Here is a 17,946-nt window from a genome sequence, read left to right as displayed (position 1 = left end):
TCTCAGATCCTTTCAAGTTGTGCAGCAATGTTGCGTGAGTCTCGACGTGGTGCGAAGAAGGCAGCATCCCTCATGGGGAGACATGTTCTGGAAGAACTATAGTAGCTGAGAATTGGATGTACATCCGTATGAGAAGACGTAAAACTCGAGCTCACTCGAGAATGAATGAATGACACTACCACTTCATCAAGGGGAACTGTATAAGTGATGCTTCATCTGCCGATGGCTGCATCTATTCAATTTGCGTTGAAAGCAACCGCAGCCACAACTTGCAAATGATAGATGAGTATCGCTCGCGATTCCCAGCACCCATGCTTGGGTTTAGAAGAGAGTCATTGATATCCACATCCCATTTCTCGAGATACTTATACACTTGTTTCATCTAGAGCGAGATTTAACAAAGAGCAGCTGCCTTTGACGCGGGTGGCCCCAATTCTGGAACACCTTTGTGCTTTCTCAAAATGGTCCGGAATAGGGGCACACAAAGGCACGACTTTGTTGCCAAAAATAGTTTCTTGCAGACGGTGAATATCATCAAAGGCGAGGGAAACGAAAAGCCCGATAAAACATCGATTGCTCCTCTTCCCCTTTCCCCCATTTCCATTTGGACGAGTTTTGTGAAAGTCGGCAATCTGTGGTTTTGCAAAAAAAAAGAAAGTGTTGAAGCAACTTGGCTGAAAACACGAGGAAGCAGGAAAGCAGCAGCAGCAGCAGCAGAAGAAGAATACCCGAGCCACTTCGGCCTATATACCACTGGAGGCATCAAACCGGCCATGTCGACTCTCCCGCCGGCCACAGAGGTGGCAATGGATCTCGACGACTCGCCGGGTCTGATGATTCGCCTGCGAGGACCTACGGCGGACAGCGGGACGACAAGAGATTCGACCGCGGGGACGACTTTGCAGCTCGAGCTCCTGGATCGCGTTGAAGGCATTCTCGGTAAGCACCTTTTCCCCTCTAGACTTGGAAAGAGACCAAATGTGTAATGGTTTGATTTGGTGTATTAGAGAGAATAGGAAAAGCCTTGTCTTGCAACTTTGACAAGCTTCCCGCGCAGGCACAGCAGCTCGGCGCCCCTGGAAGGCCCGGCGACCTGTTGCAGCGCTTGAACACACTTGTGGAGGACCGTGTTTTGGACGGCTTTTTCGAGGAGCACGCTGTTTGCCGGCGACACTTTTCACAGCTGTTTGGCTGTCGATATCCGCATCTCAGAGAGACAGAGTCAGAGGAGGCCATCGGCGGAGCGATTCATCGAGAGGCGGCAGCATCTTCTTCGGTGCCCGTCGAAGGATTGCAGGCTGCGCTTGACGAGAGGCTGCAGAGCAGGTTCTCGACGATTGGAGGAGTGAGCTGGCAGCCCGTGGTCAAAGGTGAAGTCGAGAACTCCCAGTTCCGCTTGTTTTTTTTTTTTTTTTTTTTTTTTCATTTTCAATACGCTCCTGATGCAAGGTTGCAATGGCTGACACGGAGGAATAACAGAAGACGGTGATGTTGAGCATACCGTGACATTGGAGAGAGGAGCGAGCTCGCCAAACCCGACATCAAAAGACGCACTCTCCGAAGCCATAGACGCCTTTGACGGGTTTGATCCCCTCTACAGCGACTCAGCCCGTTTTTGGGCACCAGCATGGTCACTTTCTCTCCCGGAGCTCGAGTTTATAGAGAAATTGTACCGATACATGGACACGCTCCTCGGCGAGGAGTCCATCGGCAGTCTCCTCCACGAGATGCCCAACATGGCGCCGCAGCTCAAGGAGGCCTTTGCTCGACGCTTCGCCCATCTATCGGACATGTCGCAAAGATGTCAAGGCGCGTTTCAGAACAAGGTATTCGCGGAGATGCCGGTCAGGACGGGGATCGAGCTGGAGATGACCATTGGGCCAGACGAGTCCACGGACGCGGACGAGGGCAAACCTGAGAGCTCGAGCATCGCGCCCGAGCCCATGAGCGACACAGACAAACGGCCAGGTGCTGCTGCTGTTGTCGCCTCCAACGACCTGCGCCTCCAGAACTACTACAAGGGCTGGCTCATCGCCGACCCCAGGGTCCAGCTCGCCCGGGCAAAGAACTTCCTCGCCGACGGCGACATCGACCGCACGCCGGGCTGGGAGCGCAAGTTTGCCGAGCTGGCCGAGTACTGTGCCTACCTGCGGTCCAAGCACCAGGGCGAGGAGGACTGGACCCGCGACCTCCGAGAGGCCCTCGACATGCTGCGCGCGCACTGGATCTTTGAAACTTACCACTACGGGGCGCCGCAGCTGGTCGTCGACTTTCCGACGGGCTTCTGGCCCAAGAGGAGCACCCGGCTGCCGCAGCTTCCCGGGCCTGAGATTGAACTGCGGCCCCGGGATAGAGTGACTGGACCGGTGATGGAGGGTAGTGCTGAGGACGCTTCCAGTCACGACGTCTCGGGGCGTGCTTCTTCTTCTTCGTCTTCCCTTGCTCATCCTCATCCTTCTGCTAGCAGTAAGAAACCCGACGCGGGCATCATCTACGCCATGAAGAGGCTGGCACACCCGCCCGAAAAGGAGTCGCGAGACCCGTGGGCTTACACCAGAGCCTACCAGTTCTACAAGCACGAGGAGCTGCGCTGGGCGCAGTGGACGAGGGAGCACGCCATCAAGGAGTCGTACGGTCACAAGCTCTGGATGGGCAGCGACGAGCCCGTCATGGAGCTCCCCAAGAACTACAAGGGCCCCGTGCAGCCCGACCTGATGAACCTCGAGATGAAGAAGACGTACGAGCTCCTGCGACGCTGCCAAAAGATCCACCAGGGTCTGAAGCGGGCGGCGAAGCGGGCTCCTCGGGGCTTCATCGTCGATCTCCTGACGGCCGTGAGCAAGGGCGTGGCGGGATCCTCGATCGACAAGACGAGTTTGAGGTTTGGCGAGCACGAGTTTGACGACGCCGACGACGACGGAGTGATGACCCTTGCCAACGTGCGGCCGACGGAGGCGGCGTGGTTGGAGTACATCTGCCAGCCCTCGCGGAACCGCCCACACGCGCTCAAGGAAGGGGAAGCGCCGCTTGGGAAGAGAGGAGAGCTTCTGCTTTCCAGGGTGACGCAGATGATGCGCGACATGAGCCCCGTTTCGCTCTTCAGCGACATGAAGCCCAGGACGATGGAGCACTTCCTCAAGGAGTTGAATGTGGGATGTCGTGGACCGGTGAAGAGGCACGAGTTTACGGAGAGGGAGGTGAGAGTGCTGGCGCCGAAGCTGCACCATTTGAAGGTCTTGAAGTGGGTGGTTTTCCCCCCCAACCTTTGCTGCTGCTCGATGTTTCTGTGAGAAGAGAGGAAGCTAACGAGGAGCAGGCTTTATAGGAATCTGACAAATGGGGAGTTGATGTTTGGACGGCCAGAGACGGAGTTTCACCCCGAAGACTTGGTCAAGTGGCCGGAAGCTGAGCCTCAGACGTCGTCTCTGGTGACGAAGCAGCAGTTTACCTCCTATACTTCGCGGACAAGGCCTGAAAGCAAGGGCAAGGAGAAGATGCGAGACGACATCGACGACGACGACGCAAGCGTGGCCTCGATCGACACAATCTCGACCAAAGTCTCCGTGCCCGCCTCCTCCGAGGACTTTCACGTATACCCCCCGGACATGCCCCAGCGGAAAGACGTCCTCTCCCTCCACGAGTTCATCAAGGAGGAGGAGGAGGGCGGCCCCGCGACGATGCTGCGAAGAAGAAGAAGAAGCCCCGAGTGGCGCGACAAGACGGCCAACTTCTTCTTCTGCCTGGGATACCGTCTCGGCAAGACCCTCACGGCCCTGCAGAAGCAGCACGCGGAGGACGAGAGGAAGCTGCAGCAGCAGCAAGATGCCGGGGTGCGAGAGCACAACAGCAGCTTCCTCGACGCCATCCTCCAGTACTGGGAAGACGACACCAAGAAGCGGCCCAACGACCGGGACAAGAACAAGGCCAAGACGAGGGACTGGCGCATCACCATGACCTGGGCCGACGTCGTCAAGATGGCCGACCCGGAAGCGTACGAGCGGCACAGGGAGGAGTGGGCGGACAAGGAGTATCCCAGCGACGGCGTTGCCTACGACCTGGTGAGGAGGAACCTCGTGCGCGAGGCCGCCGAGAACAAGACGATGCTGTGGCCGCTGCATCTGCCGTACAACAGCTACGTCACGCGGTACAGGGTCGCGGATCCGACGCCCTGGCGGGACAGGTTCCGGGAGGAGAGCGACGAGATATGGCGCGACGCGGCCAATTGGGACGCCAGAGGAGCTCGCATCGAGGCGCTGCGGGTCCGCCTCCGCGAGGAACAGGCAGAGGACGAGAAGAAGCAGGACGCCCTCGCCGCGGAGGCGCAGAACCTCACGACCATGCGCCGCGAGCCCGTCTGGACGTTTGCCCACCCGTCGAGGAAGAAGGCGGTCCACCTGTTCTGGGACATCAACAACTGGCCGGTGCACCTGCAGTCCGAGAGCAGGCAGCGGGCCATTGCGTCGAGGGGCCCGGAGAAGAGGACGAGCGCTGCTGCCGCCGACAACAACAGCAACAACAACAACAACAACAGCAACGACTTGTTTGCTACCTTTGCGGAGGAGCTGGAGCAGGATGCCGAGATGCCGTACTGGAAGGTTGCGGAGAGGAAGCGCAGGTTTGTGCCCGGGCGGGAGGGGTTTTGGATGGGGGATACGCCGTTGCAGAGGAGGGTGTTTGAGGAGAGGATGAAGATGCGTGAGTTCATTACCTACCTACCTACCTTTCCCATCCCGCCCTTGATCTGTTGCTCCGTTGAAAGAATGGAGATTGACTGATGATTGACAATGAAAATACAGGACTTGCGCCGCCGGCTAGGAAACGCACCTGGGGAGATGTCCTCAAAGCAGCCGCCTTTGGCTCTTCGTCGTCCAACAACAACGAGCCCGCTGCTGCCAGCGGCGGTGGTGTTTCACATCGCTTTGCACTGCCGGCTGTGCCTGAGCACTTGATCCCCGAGAGTCGGCCGGCGAAGAGGCAGCGCGCCGAGGGTTCCCCCCTGCACAAGAAGCTGCTGCTGCTGGGCGAGGAGCAGAAGCCTGACTTGTTCGCCATAGCCAGGGGCGAGACGGGAGTGCCGCCGAAGCCCGTCGTTCCGGTGGAGTATCGGGGCACGTACTCCAAGGCCGGGCAGATAACGTATCGTGTTCCTGATGCGAAGGCTCAGCGGAAGGGGGGCGGGGGGAGCTTGATGAATGGTCAGGGGGCCGTGGTTGAGTATCTGATTCCGGTGAAGAGGGGTTGATTCTTCTTGCTGTTGCTGAGTTGGATGTACTGTGGTTCTGTTTTAGTATGGAGTTCGGGACTTGAGGTAGATGAGAAGATCTAGACGGCTGCCAGTTTAGCAATGATGAGATAATTGTTCACACCAAGTCACCAAGAACACTCGTAGGCGGCAATTTGAAAGAAGAAACGCCAGTTGAAAATTTTTCTCTTTTCTCTCATTCCAGATCATGGGCCCATTTTATATCCTCATGACGCTCATGTCCGAAAAGTTCCTAACCGGCCAAAAACCATGCAATGAAACACAAGTTTGTCTTCGTGACTCCGCGCACCGTTTCCAGTCCCTCCTCTGCACCACCTCCCCCCCATCTCGCGAGCTCTCTCCCGCTTAGTATCGCTTGCCTTCGCGCAGGGTATCGGAGAACTCCTCCAGAGGGCTTCGGATCAGCTTCGTCTCCTTCCACAGGTTGGGGGTCAGGAAGCCGTAGGTGTTGGACACGGCGGAGAAGGTGGCCTTGAGGGTGTTCTCGAGGGTCTTGGTGGAACCGGCGGATGAGGAGTAGGCGTCCTCGACACCGGCGAGCTGGAGGAATCGCTTGACGGCGGGGGAGGCGACAATGCCGGTACCACGGGGGGCAGGGATCAGCTATAGGGTGTTTTTTGCGTTAGAAACTCAATCCTTCCGTTCGAATAGAATAATGCAGGTTTGGGGGCGAAGCTTACTCGGACGGTGACGGAACCGCACTTGCCAGACTCCTTGCAGGGCAGGGAGTGAGGGAGACCGAGGTTGGAGCCCCAGTAGCCTCTTCGGACGGGGATGACGCTCAGCTTGGCGATGATGATGGCGGCACGGATGGCAGTGGCGACTTCCTTGGAGGTCTTGATTCCGAGACCGACGTGGCCCTCAGAGTCACCGATGATGACAATGGCCTTGAATCGGGTGCGCTGACCGGCACGGGTCTGCTTCTGGACGGGCTTGATCTGTATTTCGCGAAAAGCAAAAAAGGCCTGTTAGCGCAAACTGTCTCGCTTTGTCCCCGTTTGAAGCTTTTCATGCTCGAAATCTCCGCCTTATTCAGCCCAATTTGTTGTTTCCAATCCGTAAATGGAGACCCCAAGGGCAGAAAATGGCAGAGCATCACCAAGACAAATACACAGAGGCAGTCCGCACCTTCATGACCTCGTCCTTGAGCTTAGGCAGGAACTGGTCGACAATCTGGTACTCCTTGATGGGCAGGGAGTGCAGGTAAATCTCCTCCATGCTGTTGATCTTGCCGGCCTTGACGAGACGGCCCAGCTTGGTGACGGGCTGCCACTCCTTCTCCTCGCTCTTGCCGCCACGGCGACCACGGCCACGGCCACGGCCACGACCACCACGATCACCACCGCGGGCACCGCCCCGAGAAGCGAAACCACCGCCACGAGCACCGCCGCGATCAGCCATTGTTGTTGATTTTTTGTTGGATTTTGAGGGTGGGCGAAGGGTCGAAGGCTTTGGGGGGACTCGCGATGAGACGGTTGCGCAGGATCGGCCCTGGAGATGTTGTATTTGCTTGCGAGTTGTGGCCCTTCGTACTGGGGGGGAACTTTTTTCGCTGGCGGGGGTCTAGTCCCGCTTGGGAATTTTGCGGGTGTGGTCGGGTTAGGCGAGCCCTAACAGGACTTGTGGGTCGCTGCCTCAATTGTTAGGCGAGAACGGCGGGTCGGTGTGTGCTTCACCGATAGACCGAGATGCTGAGTAAGAATTCACCGAGGTGAGTGAGTGCCAGAGTTGTTCGATGGGATTGGAAGGCAAAGGAGCGTAGGAAAGGGTCGATCAGTTTCATAGTCACCAAGATTGAGGGGAGAAGAGGCCGGAGGAAGATACATTTCAATTTTTTGACAAATCGTTCGTTTTGGCTGCGCAAAAGGAAACCAAGTATCACCATATGTTCAGGTTCGCATCAAAGTCGACAAGGCTGAGCCACGATTATCGCACAAAGCAAAACACACGCACGAGCTGGACATACTCCGTAATTCAATATTTGTACACGGCATGAGAGGCGTAGTAAACATGGCAAAGAAAGGGGAGGGTATCGTGGCTCAAATAAATCGACAGCAAGCTGTGCTAAAGTCTCCCTACTCCGACTTGATGATCAAGTTCTCAGATGGATGAACCCGTTGAGCCCATTCCCTGTTTCTTGTCAGTTGAAAAAGTCCCAAATCTTGGGGAAAAGAGGCCACTTACGTCCAACTACCGTCGTAGACCTTCCTGTTGTTAGGGTATCCTGCGACTTCCAGAGCGGTATCAATGGCGCATGCCGTGACACCCGTTCCGCAGGTCGAGATGATGGGCTTGCTCGGGTCAACTCCCTTCTCCTCAAACAACTTTCTCAACTTGTCCGCTGGGAGGAAAGTCTTGGTCTCGGGATCCAGAACAGAGCTGAAGGGAATACTGATTGATCCTGGCATGTGGCCAGATGACAGACCCTCGCGGGGTTCGGGGTCCTGGCCTGTAAACCGGCCATTCGGTCTGGCGTCCAAGATTTGAATCCCTTCTGCGCCCTCCTTGTTGAAATCCAGCACCGCCTCCTTGACCTGCTCAAACGTGGCAACTCTGTCCGACGCAAGCTCGGGAATGGGGTACGGGTTGCATTCGACGCTGTACAGCTCTCCAGACTCGGTGGGCAGTCCCTCGGCAACCCACTGCCTGAAGTTGTTCAGAATGTGCACCTTGGGGTGGCCAAAGGCCCGGAATGTCCACGCCACACGAGGAGCACTGAAGATGCCCAGCTCCTTCGTATCGTAAACGACGACGACATCGTCTCGTCGGATGCCCAGCTCGCTCATGGCCGCGGCGAAACCTTTGGCGTCCGGCAGCATATGAGGGTATGGACTGCGCTTGTCAATGGCCTTGTCGAGGTCAAAGAATCGCGCCTTGGGGATGCGCTGCTCGCGGAAGACCTGGATACCAGTTCGTTCATCGTTGGGGAGGAACCACGCAGCGCACAGAGGGATCACTCGGGGATCGGGGCTGATCGGAGAAGGAGGGTTCTTCTTCAGCGCCTCGTGGAGCTCCTTGGGAGTGACCAGGTACGAGGAGAGGTTGCGTCTGGTCGACATGTTGGTCCGCAGAAACCGGTTGCCCAGCCTTGGAAGGCCAATCCGAGCAGACTGGCCAGCAACAACTGAGGCCATCGAGGGCGAGCGTGAGGTTGCGCTATGGCGTATGTGGCCGCGCGAGGTGGAGGATTATCGCCGGTGGTCGAGCCGCTGTACCTGTGCTTCACTTGAGAGCTGCCGCTGGTGAGAGTCTGCCTTGTGCACGCCTCGTCCAGCTGTATCTCGATGGCCTGACCTCAAGCGACTGGCAGCGCAGCCATTGCAATGCGAATCGAGCAGCGGCGGGTTTTTTGGAGGATGAGGTTCGGATTCGATCATGGACCCGAAAGTTGCGACTGGCGCTTGTGGTGGGGGAGGAGCTTGGACCATGCATGACATTTCGTGACTGCTGCGCTTCCCGATAAGCTCGACCGCATGCACGCCAAATTGGGCCCCGGCAAATCCCCTCGCTGGCTGGCATCATCATGCGCCAAACCTCGGCTGCGTTTGCTGCTCTGTTCGTTGCCTTTCTAGAGCCGTTGGTGGCGTCTGTTCGCTGGACGAAGCGAATTGCTTGATTGGTTCAAACATTGAATTGCATTGACCGACAGCCAGTGACTGCGTTTCGAGCTCCAATGATGGCGCTCCCAGGTCGGGCGCTGCATGCGCTGCCGATGCTGCTGCCAATGGCCTTCATGATCCGAGCCATGACAATGACCGGTCCACTTGCGCCTGTTGTGGAAGGCGCTTACACTGAGGGACGATATACCCTCCGAAACGGGACTCATGTGCCTATCCGGAGGACTTTCTTTGGGGTGCCAGTTCTCGACGATGCCTTTGCTCGGATTACCATCACCTTTAGCCCGCTAGTCTTCGGTGAAGACGCCAGGATATGGTGGCAGTGTCTCGTCTTCTTCGCCGATTTGACTGGTTTCTGTGCCATATGGATGCTTGAGTCTCTGAGAAACGCCAATAAGGGGACCGTTTTCCAGACGTAAGGGGATGCCCAGTCCAGTGCTCACCATAATGGGTCGCTTACACGCTACAGGTCTGCCGTGCCTTTGTTCCTCGCCCAAGTCATAAGCCTGGGAATGACCACGCCGTCCTACTTTTACTTCTTCTACGTCTCGTCTCCCTTACACAAGTACTCAACAGCCAGTGCCCGACAGATTGACGGCGCTGGTGTGCTTGCTGTCCTCCCAGCATTACTTGTGGCGTTCTTCGTCCCTCATGCTATCTCTCTCGTCCACCCTGATTTCGGGGTTAGACACTTTGCGAATTGGATATGGCAGTTCTACCCGGTCTCGGGCTCCATGCTCCTTTTTGCAATCTCAAGCGCAATCCGGCCGTTTCTCGACGACCGCAGCGAAGCAGTTCAGCGGCGTAACAAGACGGCCATCCGCGCAATTGGCGGCTTCTTGATAGCCCTCAGCGTGACGTGCTATTGGTCTATGATTCTCTTCTCCCCTTTGGCTGTCTCAGAAGTGCTTGTCCCGAGATATCTCATTGAAAACCCCGAAAGCCCGCTGGCAGCGCTTCGTAACTTTTTCCAGTGGGATTACATCGTCTCTTATACGACATTATTGCTTTGGCTGGCATACCACTTTGCAGAGTTGAAGAGCGCCGGCATATGCCAGTTGTCTTGGGCTAGAATCCTGGTTTCCTCCGCCGTTATTGGGTGCCTCGGCGGCCCGGGAGTCTTGGTCATGGTTGGGTGGATCACAAGAGAGGAGATGATGGCATCGGCTGAGCACACAAAGACCAGTTAGAAGCTTGCAGGTCTATATGAATGAGTACTTGCGATAGAGATCAAATGGCGAGTGCTTCAATTTAAGCAGAGAGCTCCAAAGTTCCCTTAGTCTGAGCCGGGTCACGAGACTACTACCCTAGAGTCAACAAAGTACAAACTGGGCGCTGTGGTTCTCCCAGGCAACACCGACTTCATCACAGCCTCAACATCAACACAGCATTTTCTCATCGCAAAGCAATCGATGCTCTGAGACATCGCTTTCCCTCTTCATGAGGGCCTTACTATCCAACCATGAAAGTCACCATCAAAGAGTGGAATTCAGTCGCCACATGGCAGTGGGACATACCCGAGGACGACGTCTGCGGCATCTGCCAGGTGCATTTTGACGGGACGTGTCCGACGTGCAAATACCCCGGCGACGACTGCAGCCTCTGTGAGCCAAGGATCCCATCTTGACATACTTAAGAATATGAAGAGGCGCGCTAACATGCTCTGACAGTGTCCGGAAAATGTGGCCATAATTTTCACATGGTCGGCGCCCTTTCTGCTGGTGGTTTTAGAGAGAGATGGTGTATACTGACTGGGCTGCAGCATTGCATCATGGAATGGATTAAACAAGAGTCGGCAAAGGGACAATGCCCAATGTGTCGACAACGTATGTGCTTACCTTGAATTCTTTTGGAGACTGACGAGAATGCGTGTATCAGGATACTAACGGGTTGCTTAGCATTTGAGTGGCAAGATCAAGCCAATGAGCCGGATGGACCTAACGAGGCTCCTACACAAACGGAATGAGATAGTGATTTGGGACAAGGACACGAAGGAAGTACTAGTCATAATACATTGAGCACTTATGAACCTATAGAGAGACCTAGTACCCAGGCACTAATATCATTAAACTGAATTCATTGGTTCATCTATCTTGCTTTGTGCTCATGCTCATGCTCGTACATACATACATAATACAATCATCCTATCCAGAAAGCATCACAGCCAGTTCAGGCGACCTCACCACATTTACGTCCTGAGAAAACAGCTGCCCCGTCCTCCCCTAAGCTTCCGGGACATAGACGCCATCCTTGCAGAGCACCACAACCTTTTTGAAGAACCGCCGCCACTCGAGCGGATCCCCCTTGACCTTGACGAACCGAATGTCCAGCACCTCGAAGCCATCTGGGAGCGGCTGCTTGTCCACGCAGATTTCCCCGTGCAGGCTCTGCCGGCGGCCGTCGATGGCGCGGACTTTGAGGGTCACTATAGGGCTGCCGTATGGGTTCGGCGTGACGGGCGCCAGGGGCACGTTGAGCTGATGCAGCGCGTCGCTGAGCATCTGGACGATGTGCGTGGCGGGAACGTGCGAGAAGAAGCGGGTGAGCGATTCGGGAGGGCAAATGTCGCGGAACCGCCGAGCTTGCTGCGTGAGCGTCATGGACGGGCCCGGCATCTGCGAGAACTGTGACATTGTTGGCTCATCAGCAAGGGTGTCGAAGAGCATCCGACGATGGCCGGAAGTCCCGGGGGGAAGAGACGACGGCTGAGCCCTGGAGCGGAGGACGGGTGCTTCCCAGTCCCAGTCGATGTCGGTGATGGGAGTTACGGGGGCTTCGGGCTGGGTGGACGAGAACCGGCCGGCGTTGAGTCCGGAGTCCACTGTGGGATCGTGAGAAGCTGGCGGGTAGGCCAATGTGGTCTGAGGTATCTTGCCGAGGTCGACACGCAGGTTTTCTAGCATCTGGGTGGCAAGGACTATCGGATCAGATATCCTGCCATCGGCAGTGAGCAGAGGGTTGTGGCGCGTGTACCAAGGATGCTGCCGGATCTGAGCAAATGTGAAGCGTTTTTGCGGATCGACGGACATCATGCCCCGGAGAAGGGAGAGTGCTTCCGGGGGTATTCTCCCCCACAGGGGATCTGAGCTCTTCCCCGACGTCTTGACGTACTCGCCATACTCCCAGCTTGTCGAGGACGGCTCATCCCACGGCGTGTTGCCGACGAGCAAAACAAACAGGATGACTCCGCAGGACCAGATGTCGACGAGGTCTGGGTCATACTTGGCAGTACTAGGGGCCCTCTTGTCCACCTTGCCACAGGCGAGAATCTCTGGAGCAATATATGGTGGGCTGCCACAGAGCGTTGAGCTGGCCTTGCGCTGGCCCTTGTACTCAAACATGGTGGCCATTCCGAAGTCGGCCAACTTCAAGCTCCCGTCTTGCGACAGGAGGATGTTTTCCGGCTTGAGATCCCGATGTGCCACGCCCTTGGAGTGCATGAAGCTCACGCCACCCACCAGCTGCAGGAAGTAGAGCTGGGCAATGTCCTCTCTCACGCCGACGTCTGCCTCAATCTTGTCGAACAGGTCACCGCCTTCGGCATACTCCATGGCTATCCATCGCCACACAGCATCCTCTCCCGAGGCAAACCACTCGATGATGTTGGGATGCTGGCCGATGTGGGAGTGAAGGGAGACTTCCATGGCAAGCTGCTTCGCGGAGATGCGGCCATGCTTAGTGGCGTACCCCTTGTGTATGAGCTTGACGGCGAATACCGGACTTTGAGAGTCTAATGGGATTGCCTTTTTTATCCTGTTGCTGTCAGCTCATGCCTTGATAAGGGTGAGAGACTTTTATTAGGGGTAAATGGGGGGATTCATACGAAGCATAGGCACCGCGGCCGACGGTCTTGGATATGATACGAAAGGGCAGCTCCTTAGGTAGTGGATCAAGCTGAGACTGCGAGGGAGTGAGTCAATGCACATGACACTGAATCAACAGATTGATTCTATATGGGAGTTTTTGCTGTATCCTACTGGATTTTACTCACCATTATTGCGGTTTATTAGTAGTGAATCTGCGTTGTAGCCTCTTTTATCCCACCAAATATAAACAACAGAAGCAAGCAAAAGAGGAGACAAGATGGCAAGGGGGAATACAATGGAAGAATAAAATAGTGAACTAAGCAAAAGGACGCAATGCAGATTCGAGCGTTATCCGGACATCATGGCTGAAGCAGCATCAGGCAGCAGTACTTCTGGATTGTTAACAATCGCGTGTCTAGACCAGGTCGCGCCTCAGCCGTGTAAAGAGGTCCAGCTTTGAGAATGGAACCTCAAATGTTTTCGTCCCGCCCCGCCTCCATCTATTGGCTGCCCAGCTCCATCGCTCTGGCGTTGCTGCGGCAAACAGGGCGCCCTTTCAGTGGTCGCCGGTCACTAAAAGCACCTGTAAGCGTAGGCGGTTTTTGTTTTTTTCCCGCCCTCAACTGGAAGCGTGTCTCAAACAAACACAACCCGCCGTCTTTTTCTTCACGGTCTCAGTCGATCTTGACCTCTCCATCCATTCCTTGTTCTCGACCTCATCTCGTCTTTTATTCGTTGCCCTCGACCCCTGCTTGCCGTGTACTTCTACTCTTTTTTCTTCAGGCAGCTTTCCCTTACGGACCCTTTCTTTTCGACCCTCGCCGCCTTCCTACTTCGTTAGGTACTTGACGACCTACAACTGCATTCTGCACTTCTTCTTTTTTTGGGAGTACTTCGGAGGCGTCCCATTATTGCCCAACGCGGACCGCTGCCGCTTGTTTGCATACCCACCTCTGTCTGCCTTCTTCGTCTCATAATCTCTTGCGGGAGGCTTTTGTTCGATTGGTGTACTTTTGGGAGAATCATTACTTCCTTTTCAGAATCACTCCTTCGTCCGTCTCTTTATTAGGCCCGAGGACGCCGTTAGCTTGATCACGATGGACTACTCCGGAGACGACCAGAACTCTGCTCCCGGCAGTGTCCAAGCAACCAAGCTCAATGCCGCTCGCAAGGGCCCCGATTCCCAGAGCGTCACCAAACGGTAGCCGCTTCCACGACGGAGGAACACCAACCTCAGCTGGGATGCTAACGCGTTTTACCCGACAGGCTCCAAACCGAACTGATGACCCTCATGACATCGCCGGCCCCCGGCATCTCCGCGTTTCCCTCGGCCGACGGTAACCTCATGTCGTGGACCGCGACCATCGAGGGCCCCGACGACACGCCGTACTCCGGACTCACGTTCAAGCTGAGCTTCGCGTTTCCCTCAAACTATCCTTACGCGCCCCCTACGGTCCTCTTCAAGACGCCCATCTACCACCCCAACGTCGACTTCTCGGGCCGCATCTGCCTCGACATCCTCAAGGACAAGTGGACCGCCGCCTACAACATCCAGACTGTTCTTCTGAGTCTGCAGAGCTTGCTCGGCGAGCCCAACAAGTATGTTCATCCCCCTCTACCGGCATGGATGGGAAGATGGTGACACTAACTGCCATTCCTACAGCGCCTCTCCTTTGAACGGCGAAGCTGCGGAGCTTTGGGACAAGGACATGGTCGAGTTCAAGAAGAAGGTGCTGGGACGACATCGTGACATCGAGGAGGAGTAAAGCAATTCATAGCGTGCGGCTTCATGATTTTACGGTATTGGGTACTCGGAGTCCTTGGAGCACGATTCAATCATTTGAAAGGGTATTTGGGTGTATTTTGCATCTCCGCAGCCAGGGGCTGGGAAAAAGGAGGGCTTCCTATCCCTTCCGCAAGCGCATGACAGGTTACAACCGATAATTGAACCTGTCGAATATATCATGACCAATCATCGCCTCACCAGGCTTCCTCTCTCCGTCACTTTTCCACTTTCCATAGCACTCAGGGATTCCGCCGCCGGCAATTCGTTGTCGCAGGGGGGGAAATGTTGCCGTGGAATAAAAAAAAAATAAAAATCCTTTGATCACATTGCCGTCTTTTTATTTTCAGCGTGAAGAGCTAGAAGAGCCGGTTGCAACTCCGTAATGCCATGCCACCCCAGAACCATTCCCAAAGAGAAACAAATTTTCTTTACTCCTCAACGACCTCGGTCGCAAGGCCCTTGGGGTTCTTAACATTGACTGCCTGAACGTAGCTGTACAACTTCTCCTTGGCGCCCTCCTCGTCGTTTCGTCGTCGGGAGATTCGTACTCGGATTCTGTAGGCAACACCCTTGACACCCTGCTCCCAGACCTTCTTGTTGAGCGCCGGGTCGATCCGGACGTCGGTGGTGCCCTGTTGTAGAACGAAAGAGTTAGTCATGGCTTTCTCCCCTAATCCCTGGTCTATTGACGAAGAACTTCGAAATCGTTTCGATGATCGCGTCAAGCGGCGCCCAGCGGGATATTGTTGTCATTGTTGATGGGGATTCGTACCATGGCCTTGGTGGCGAAAGACTTGATCTCCTTGATGGCACGGGGAGCCCTCTTCTTGAAAGTAACACCATGCAGCTTCAAACGCATGTTAGCATTCCTCTTCCCAGAACCCTTCCAGCTTTCTTCTTCTCCCGGTCAATGACGGCCGGGCGGTCGAGACGACGTACTCTCTTGTGCATGTGGATGGTGTACTCGCGGGCAACCACGTCCGCAATGGCGGAGCGCTGGGCAGGCTTCTTTGACGACATTTCTGGAATTGGTGAGGTTTGACGGTCAGCTTCTTTCGGCTCGGATGGAGGCTTTTCGTATGGGCGACAAGTGTTGGAAACTCTCTTGCGAACGGGAGATTTGGCAGAGATTCCGTTGAGGAGAGAGTGAGGGCTGGAGCGCTTCGTACCTGCGGATCGACTCTTCACGGTTCTGGACGTTTAGAGAGGGTGGTTGAAGTCGGAAATGCTAAATTCCACAAAATCTTTGTGCGTAGGGCAGGCTGGAAATTCTGGTGGTGGGGAGTAGCGAGCCAATCATGCAGCAGCCAGATCCGGCCCCGTCGACCTTCACGTGATCAGTCATTGCGCAGCTGCGTCGTCTCCTGAGGCATCCATTTTCCCACGCCAAACCTGCGCCAAGTGGAAATGGAAACCGGCGCCAATCTAATGACCCGTTTTCTCCATTCAGCCTCAACGCCATCATTCCATCCATCACCACCGGCAACGGGCAGCTACAAGCTCCATCTGTGCGACAGCTTCTCTTTCTCTCTCGCTCGCTCGCCCTATCGCATCATTGCCCGTCGCTTTGGTCGCCTCAAGACTCGCAATCCCTCCCCTGGCAGGGAGATTTCGTTCTCTCCTCGCGAAGCCCTTTGTTGCCCGTTACACGAACCACCTCAGCTTGCGACGAGAGCTGAAAGCCAATAGCTCATCCATTTATCATACCGACCGACCCCGAAAACCCCCCTCATTTCATCTCATCCACCACATCTCAGTGCGCCATGGACGACCCTCGAGATACCACGGCGTCAACCACGCCTCAGCCCGATATGACGCGCAATCGATTGCCGACCCTGTTCGAGGTGCTGAGCCGTCGCACGCTGCCGCCGGTCGATTTGTTTTCGTTCTACATCTATATGCGAGACCAGCAGCGATCTGTTGACTATCTTGACTTTTGGTAAGAGATTTCCGCAAGCTCTTCCATCTCAATTCTGTTGGGCGCAACATAAGTTGCATAATTGACAAACATACTGACTTGCTGATCAGGTTGGATGTGGCGCAACACATGTCCCTTTGTCGCCATTATGTGCGCGAGCTTCGACGATCTGTTCTCATAGCGACACCGGACCTGGAAAAGGGATCTAAGCGATCATCTCAGATACTGGAGCTTGGCGACATGGACTCACGTGCGGCTGGACCATCGATGTATGCGACAGAGAAGGAGAGGGACCAGGACGCGCAGATGTCGGCCTTCTTGCGTGAAGACGTAAGCCATGATTCGCCTCAGACGCAAAGCGCCTCGAATCAAACCAAGCCGAGCCCTCCATTTAGCCTATCTCGTGACCCAACGGACTCAAACTCCCCAGCGCATACGGTTGCCCGGGCTGATATCAGGGCGTCTGCAGAGAAGATTCTCTACACTTTCCTGATGCCTGGAGCTGAGAGAGAAATCACGCTGCCTGGATCCATCACCCAGGACGTCACGGCTTCTATCGAAGAATATGGTCGAGATGACCCCGAGGTCTTCGATGTGGCTAAGGACTACGTATTCCAGGCGATGGAGCGAGACGCATTCCCAGGCTTCTTGCGCATGAAGGCCCTGGGTAACCTTATTCCACCGACGCTTGTGATGCGTCTCATTGTTGGACTTGTTTCCATGTTTGGAGCTTTCTGGGCCTCTTTCATCCTCATCTTCCTTGACAAGTCTAGAGCAACTCGATGCTGGGTAAGGCTTTCTTCTGGTCTCACAATCAACCTGCTACTTGATTGAGCTAACAAGGTCTTCTTCCAGCTGATCCTACCTTTCACCATTGGCGTTTACTTCCTTGCCTCATACCAATATTCCCTTGACCCCATCTTGGCGCTCATTGGATTCAGCGAGTACACACCGTTCAACTTCTCTCGCATTCGAGAACCCTACGTCCGTCGCCTCCTGGCGAAGCGAGCAGTTATGGTGTTGGCTGTGACCCTCCTCATTGACGCGGGACTGTGTGTCCTGTTCATTCTTGTTCCGGGCAAGAGGCTTTGAGATATATATCGTCATCTTCCACTGTCTTTCTTTCCTAGCCGGGATGGGGCATCATGCCGGCTTGTCCTCAATGCGGCGTATTGACACAGCTTAACTACGTGTGCGGACCGCTGAGCAAGACTAATTAATCCAGATTACGACCGTAACGAACAGATGTTTATTTTATAGGAATCCGTTGGGCAAAGGGATAATTTCCGTCGATATCAAGATTCAACAGGGAAAGAGGCCGATATGGGCTTCAGGCGCGAGCTTTTAGAATTTTTTTCTCCTTTTATGCATTATTGGCAATTGTATTTACAACCACGGCCTGGAAGTTGCGGGCTCAGCTATCTTTTCTTCATCTATCACAGATCACCGGATGGTCTGTTATCTGTTCCCTTGTGTATTATATCATATCTCATCGTGGCTATCAAAGTTCATAATGCATCTAAAGGCTCCATCTTGCGTCTTGTGTCATTGCTGTG

General features: G+C 55.1%; 9 protein-coding genes across 9 annotated transcripts; 5 read left to right on the top strand and 4 right to left on the bottom strand.

The window, feature by feature from the left end:
• Positions 1-773: 773 nt before the first annotated feature.
• On the top strand, positions 774-5,242 carry BBK36DRAFT_1169654 (hypothetical protein; the record flags this gene model as incomplete). Its single annotated transcript, XM_024895344.1, has 5 exons — positions 774-939; positions 1,008-1,370; positions 1,519-3,241; positions 3,326-4,695; positions 4,797-5,242. The coding sequence occupies 5 exons, from the start codon at positions 774-776 to the stop codon at positions 5,240-5,242; spliced, it is 4,068 nt and encodes a 1,355-aa protein (XP_024749294.1).
• A 366-nt stretch (positions 5,243-5,608) lies between these two features.
• On the bottom strand, positions 5,609-6,664 carry BBK36DRAFT_1141893 (ribosomal protein S5; the record flags this gene model as incomplete). Its single annotated transcript, XM_024893486.1, has 3 exons — positions 5,609-5,866; positions 5,944-6,201; positions 6,392-6,664. The coding sequence occupies 3 exons, from the start codon at positions 6,662-6,664 to the stop codon at positions 5,609-5,611; spliced, it is 789 nt and encodes a 262-aa protein (XP_024749293.1).
• A 674-nt stretch (positions 6,665-7,338) lies between these two features.
• Positions 7,339-8,397, bottom strand: BBK36DRAFT_1169652 (Rhodanese-like protein; the record flags this gene model as incomplete). Its single annotated transcript, XM_024895343.1, has 2 exons — positions 7,339-7,393; positions 7,448-8,397. 2 exons carry the CDS (start codon positions 8,395-8,397, stop codon positions 7,339-7,341), a joined length of 1,005 nt encoding a protein of 334 aa, XP_024749292.1.
• Positions 8,398-8,933: 536 nt separating this feature from the next.
• BBK36DRAFT_1203279 (hypothetical protein) lies at positions 8,934-10,071 on the top strand (the record flags this gene model as incomplete). The annotated part of the gene is made up of 2 exons (XM_024897261.1): positions 8,934-9,256; positions 9,350-10,071. The coding sequence occupies 2 exons, from the start codon at positions 8,937-8,939 to the stop codon at positions 10,068-10,070; spliced, it is 1,041 nt and encodes a 346-aa protein (XP_024749291.1).
• Positions 10,072-10,342: 271 nt separating this feature from the next.
• Positions 10,343-10,846, top strand: BBK36DRAFT_1120556 (RING/U-box; the record flags this gene model as incomplete). Its single annotated transcript, XM_024890713.1, has 4 exons — positions 10,343-10,484; positions 10,551-10,582; positions 10,643-10,706; positions 10,779-10,846. 4 exons carry the CDS (start codon positions 10,343-10,345, stop codon positions 10,844-10,846), a joined length of 306 nt encoding a protein of 101 aa, XP_024749290.1.
• A 243-nt stretch (positions 10,847-11,089) lies between these two features.
• On the bottom strand, positions 11,090-12,874 carry BBK36DRAFT_1203268 (Pkinase-domain-containing protein; the record flags this gene model as incomplete). Its single annotated transcript, XM_024897260.1, has 3 exons — positions 11,090-12,633; positions 12,704-12,780; positions 12,872-12,874. The coding sequence occupies 3 exons, from the start codon at positions 12,872-12,874 to the stop codon at positions 11,103-11,105; spliced, it is 1,611 nt and encodes a 536-aa protein (XP_024749289.1). The 3' UTR covers positions 11,090-11,102.
• A 909-nt stretch (positions 12,875-13,783) lies between these two features.
• Positions 13,784-14,452, top strand: BBK36DRAFT_5312 (hypothetical protein; the record flags this gene model as incomplete). The annotated part of the gene is made up of 3 exons (XM_024898214.1): positions 13,784-13,887; positions 13,953-14,285; positions 14,350-14,452. The coding sequence occupies 3 exons, from the start codon at positions 13,784-13,786 to the stop codon at positions 14,450-14,452; spliced, it is 540 nt and encodes a 179-aa protein (XP_024749288.1).
• A 448-nt stretch (positions 14,453-14,900) lies between these two features.
• Positions 14,901-15,492, bottom strand: BBK36DRAFT_1120406 (hypothetical protein; the record flags this gene model as incomplete). The annotated part of the gene is made up of 3 exons (XM_024890691.1): positions 14,901-15,104; positions 15,245-15,319; positions 15,412-15,492. 3 exons carry the CDS (start codon positions 15,490-15,492, stop codon positions 14,901-14,903), a joined length of 360 nt encoding a protein of 119 aa, XP_024749287.1.
• A 743-nt stretch (positions 15,493-16,235) lies between these two features.
• Positions 16,236-17,482, top strand: BBK36DRAFT_1121256 (G-protein signaling regulator; the record flags this gene model as incomplete). Its single annotated transcript, XM_024890806.1, has 3 exons — positions 16,236-16,411; positions 16,501-17,179; positions 17,246-17,482. 3 exons carry the CDS (start codon positions 16,236-16,238, stop codon positions 17,480-17,482), a joined length of 1,092 nt encoding a protein of 363 aa, XP_024749286.1.
• Between the last annotated feature and the right edge of the window lie 464 nt (positions 17,483-17,946).

Source organism: Trichoderma citrinoviride (assembly GCF_003025115.1).
Source record: "Trichoderma citrinoviride strain TUCIM 6016 unplaced genomic scaffold BBK36scaffold_8, whole genome shotgun sequence".
Taxonomy (NCBI): domain Eukaryota; kingdom Fungi; phylum Ascomycota; class Sordariomycetes; order Hypocreales; family Hypocreaceae; genus Trichoderma; species Trichoderma citrinoviride.
The sequence above is the reverse complement of the archived record's forward strand: the minus strand, read 5'-3'. Positions and strand labels throughout refer to the sequence as shown.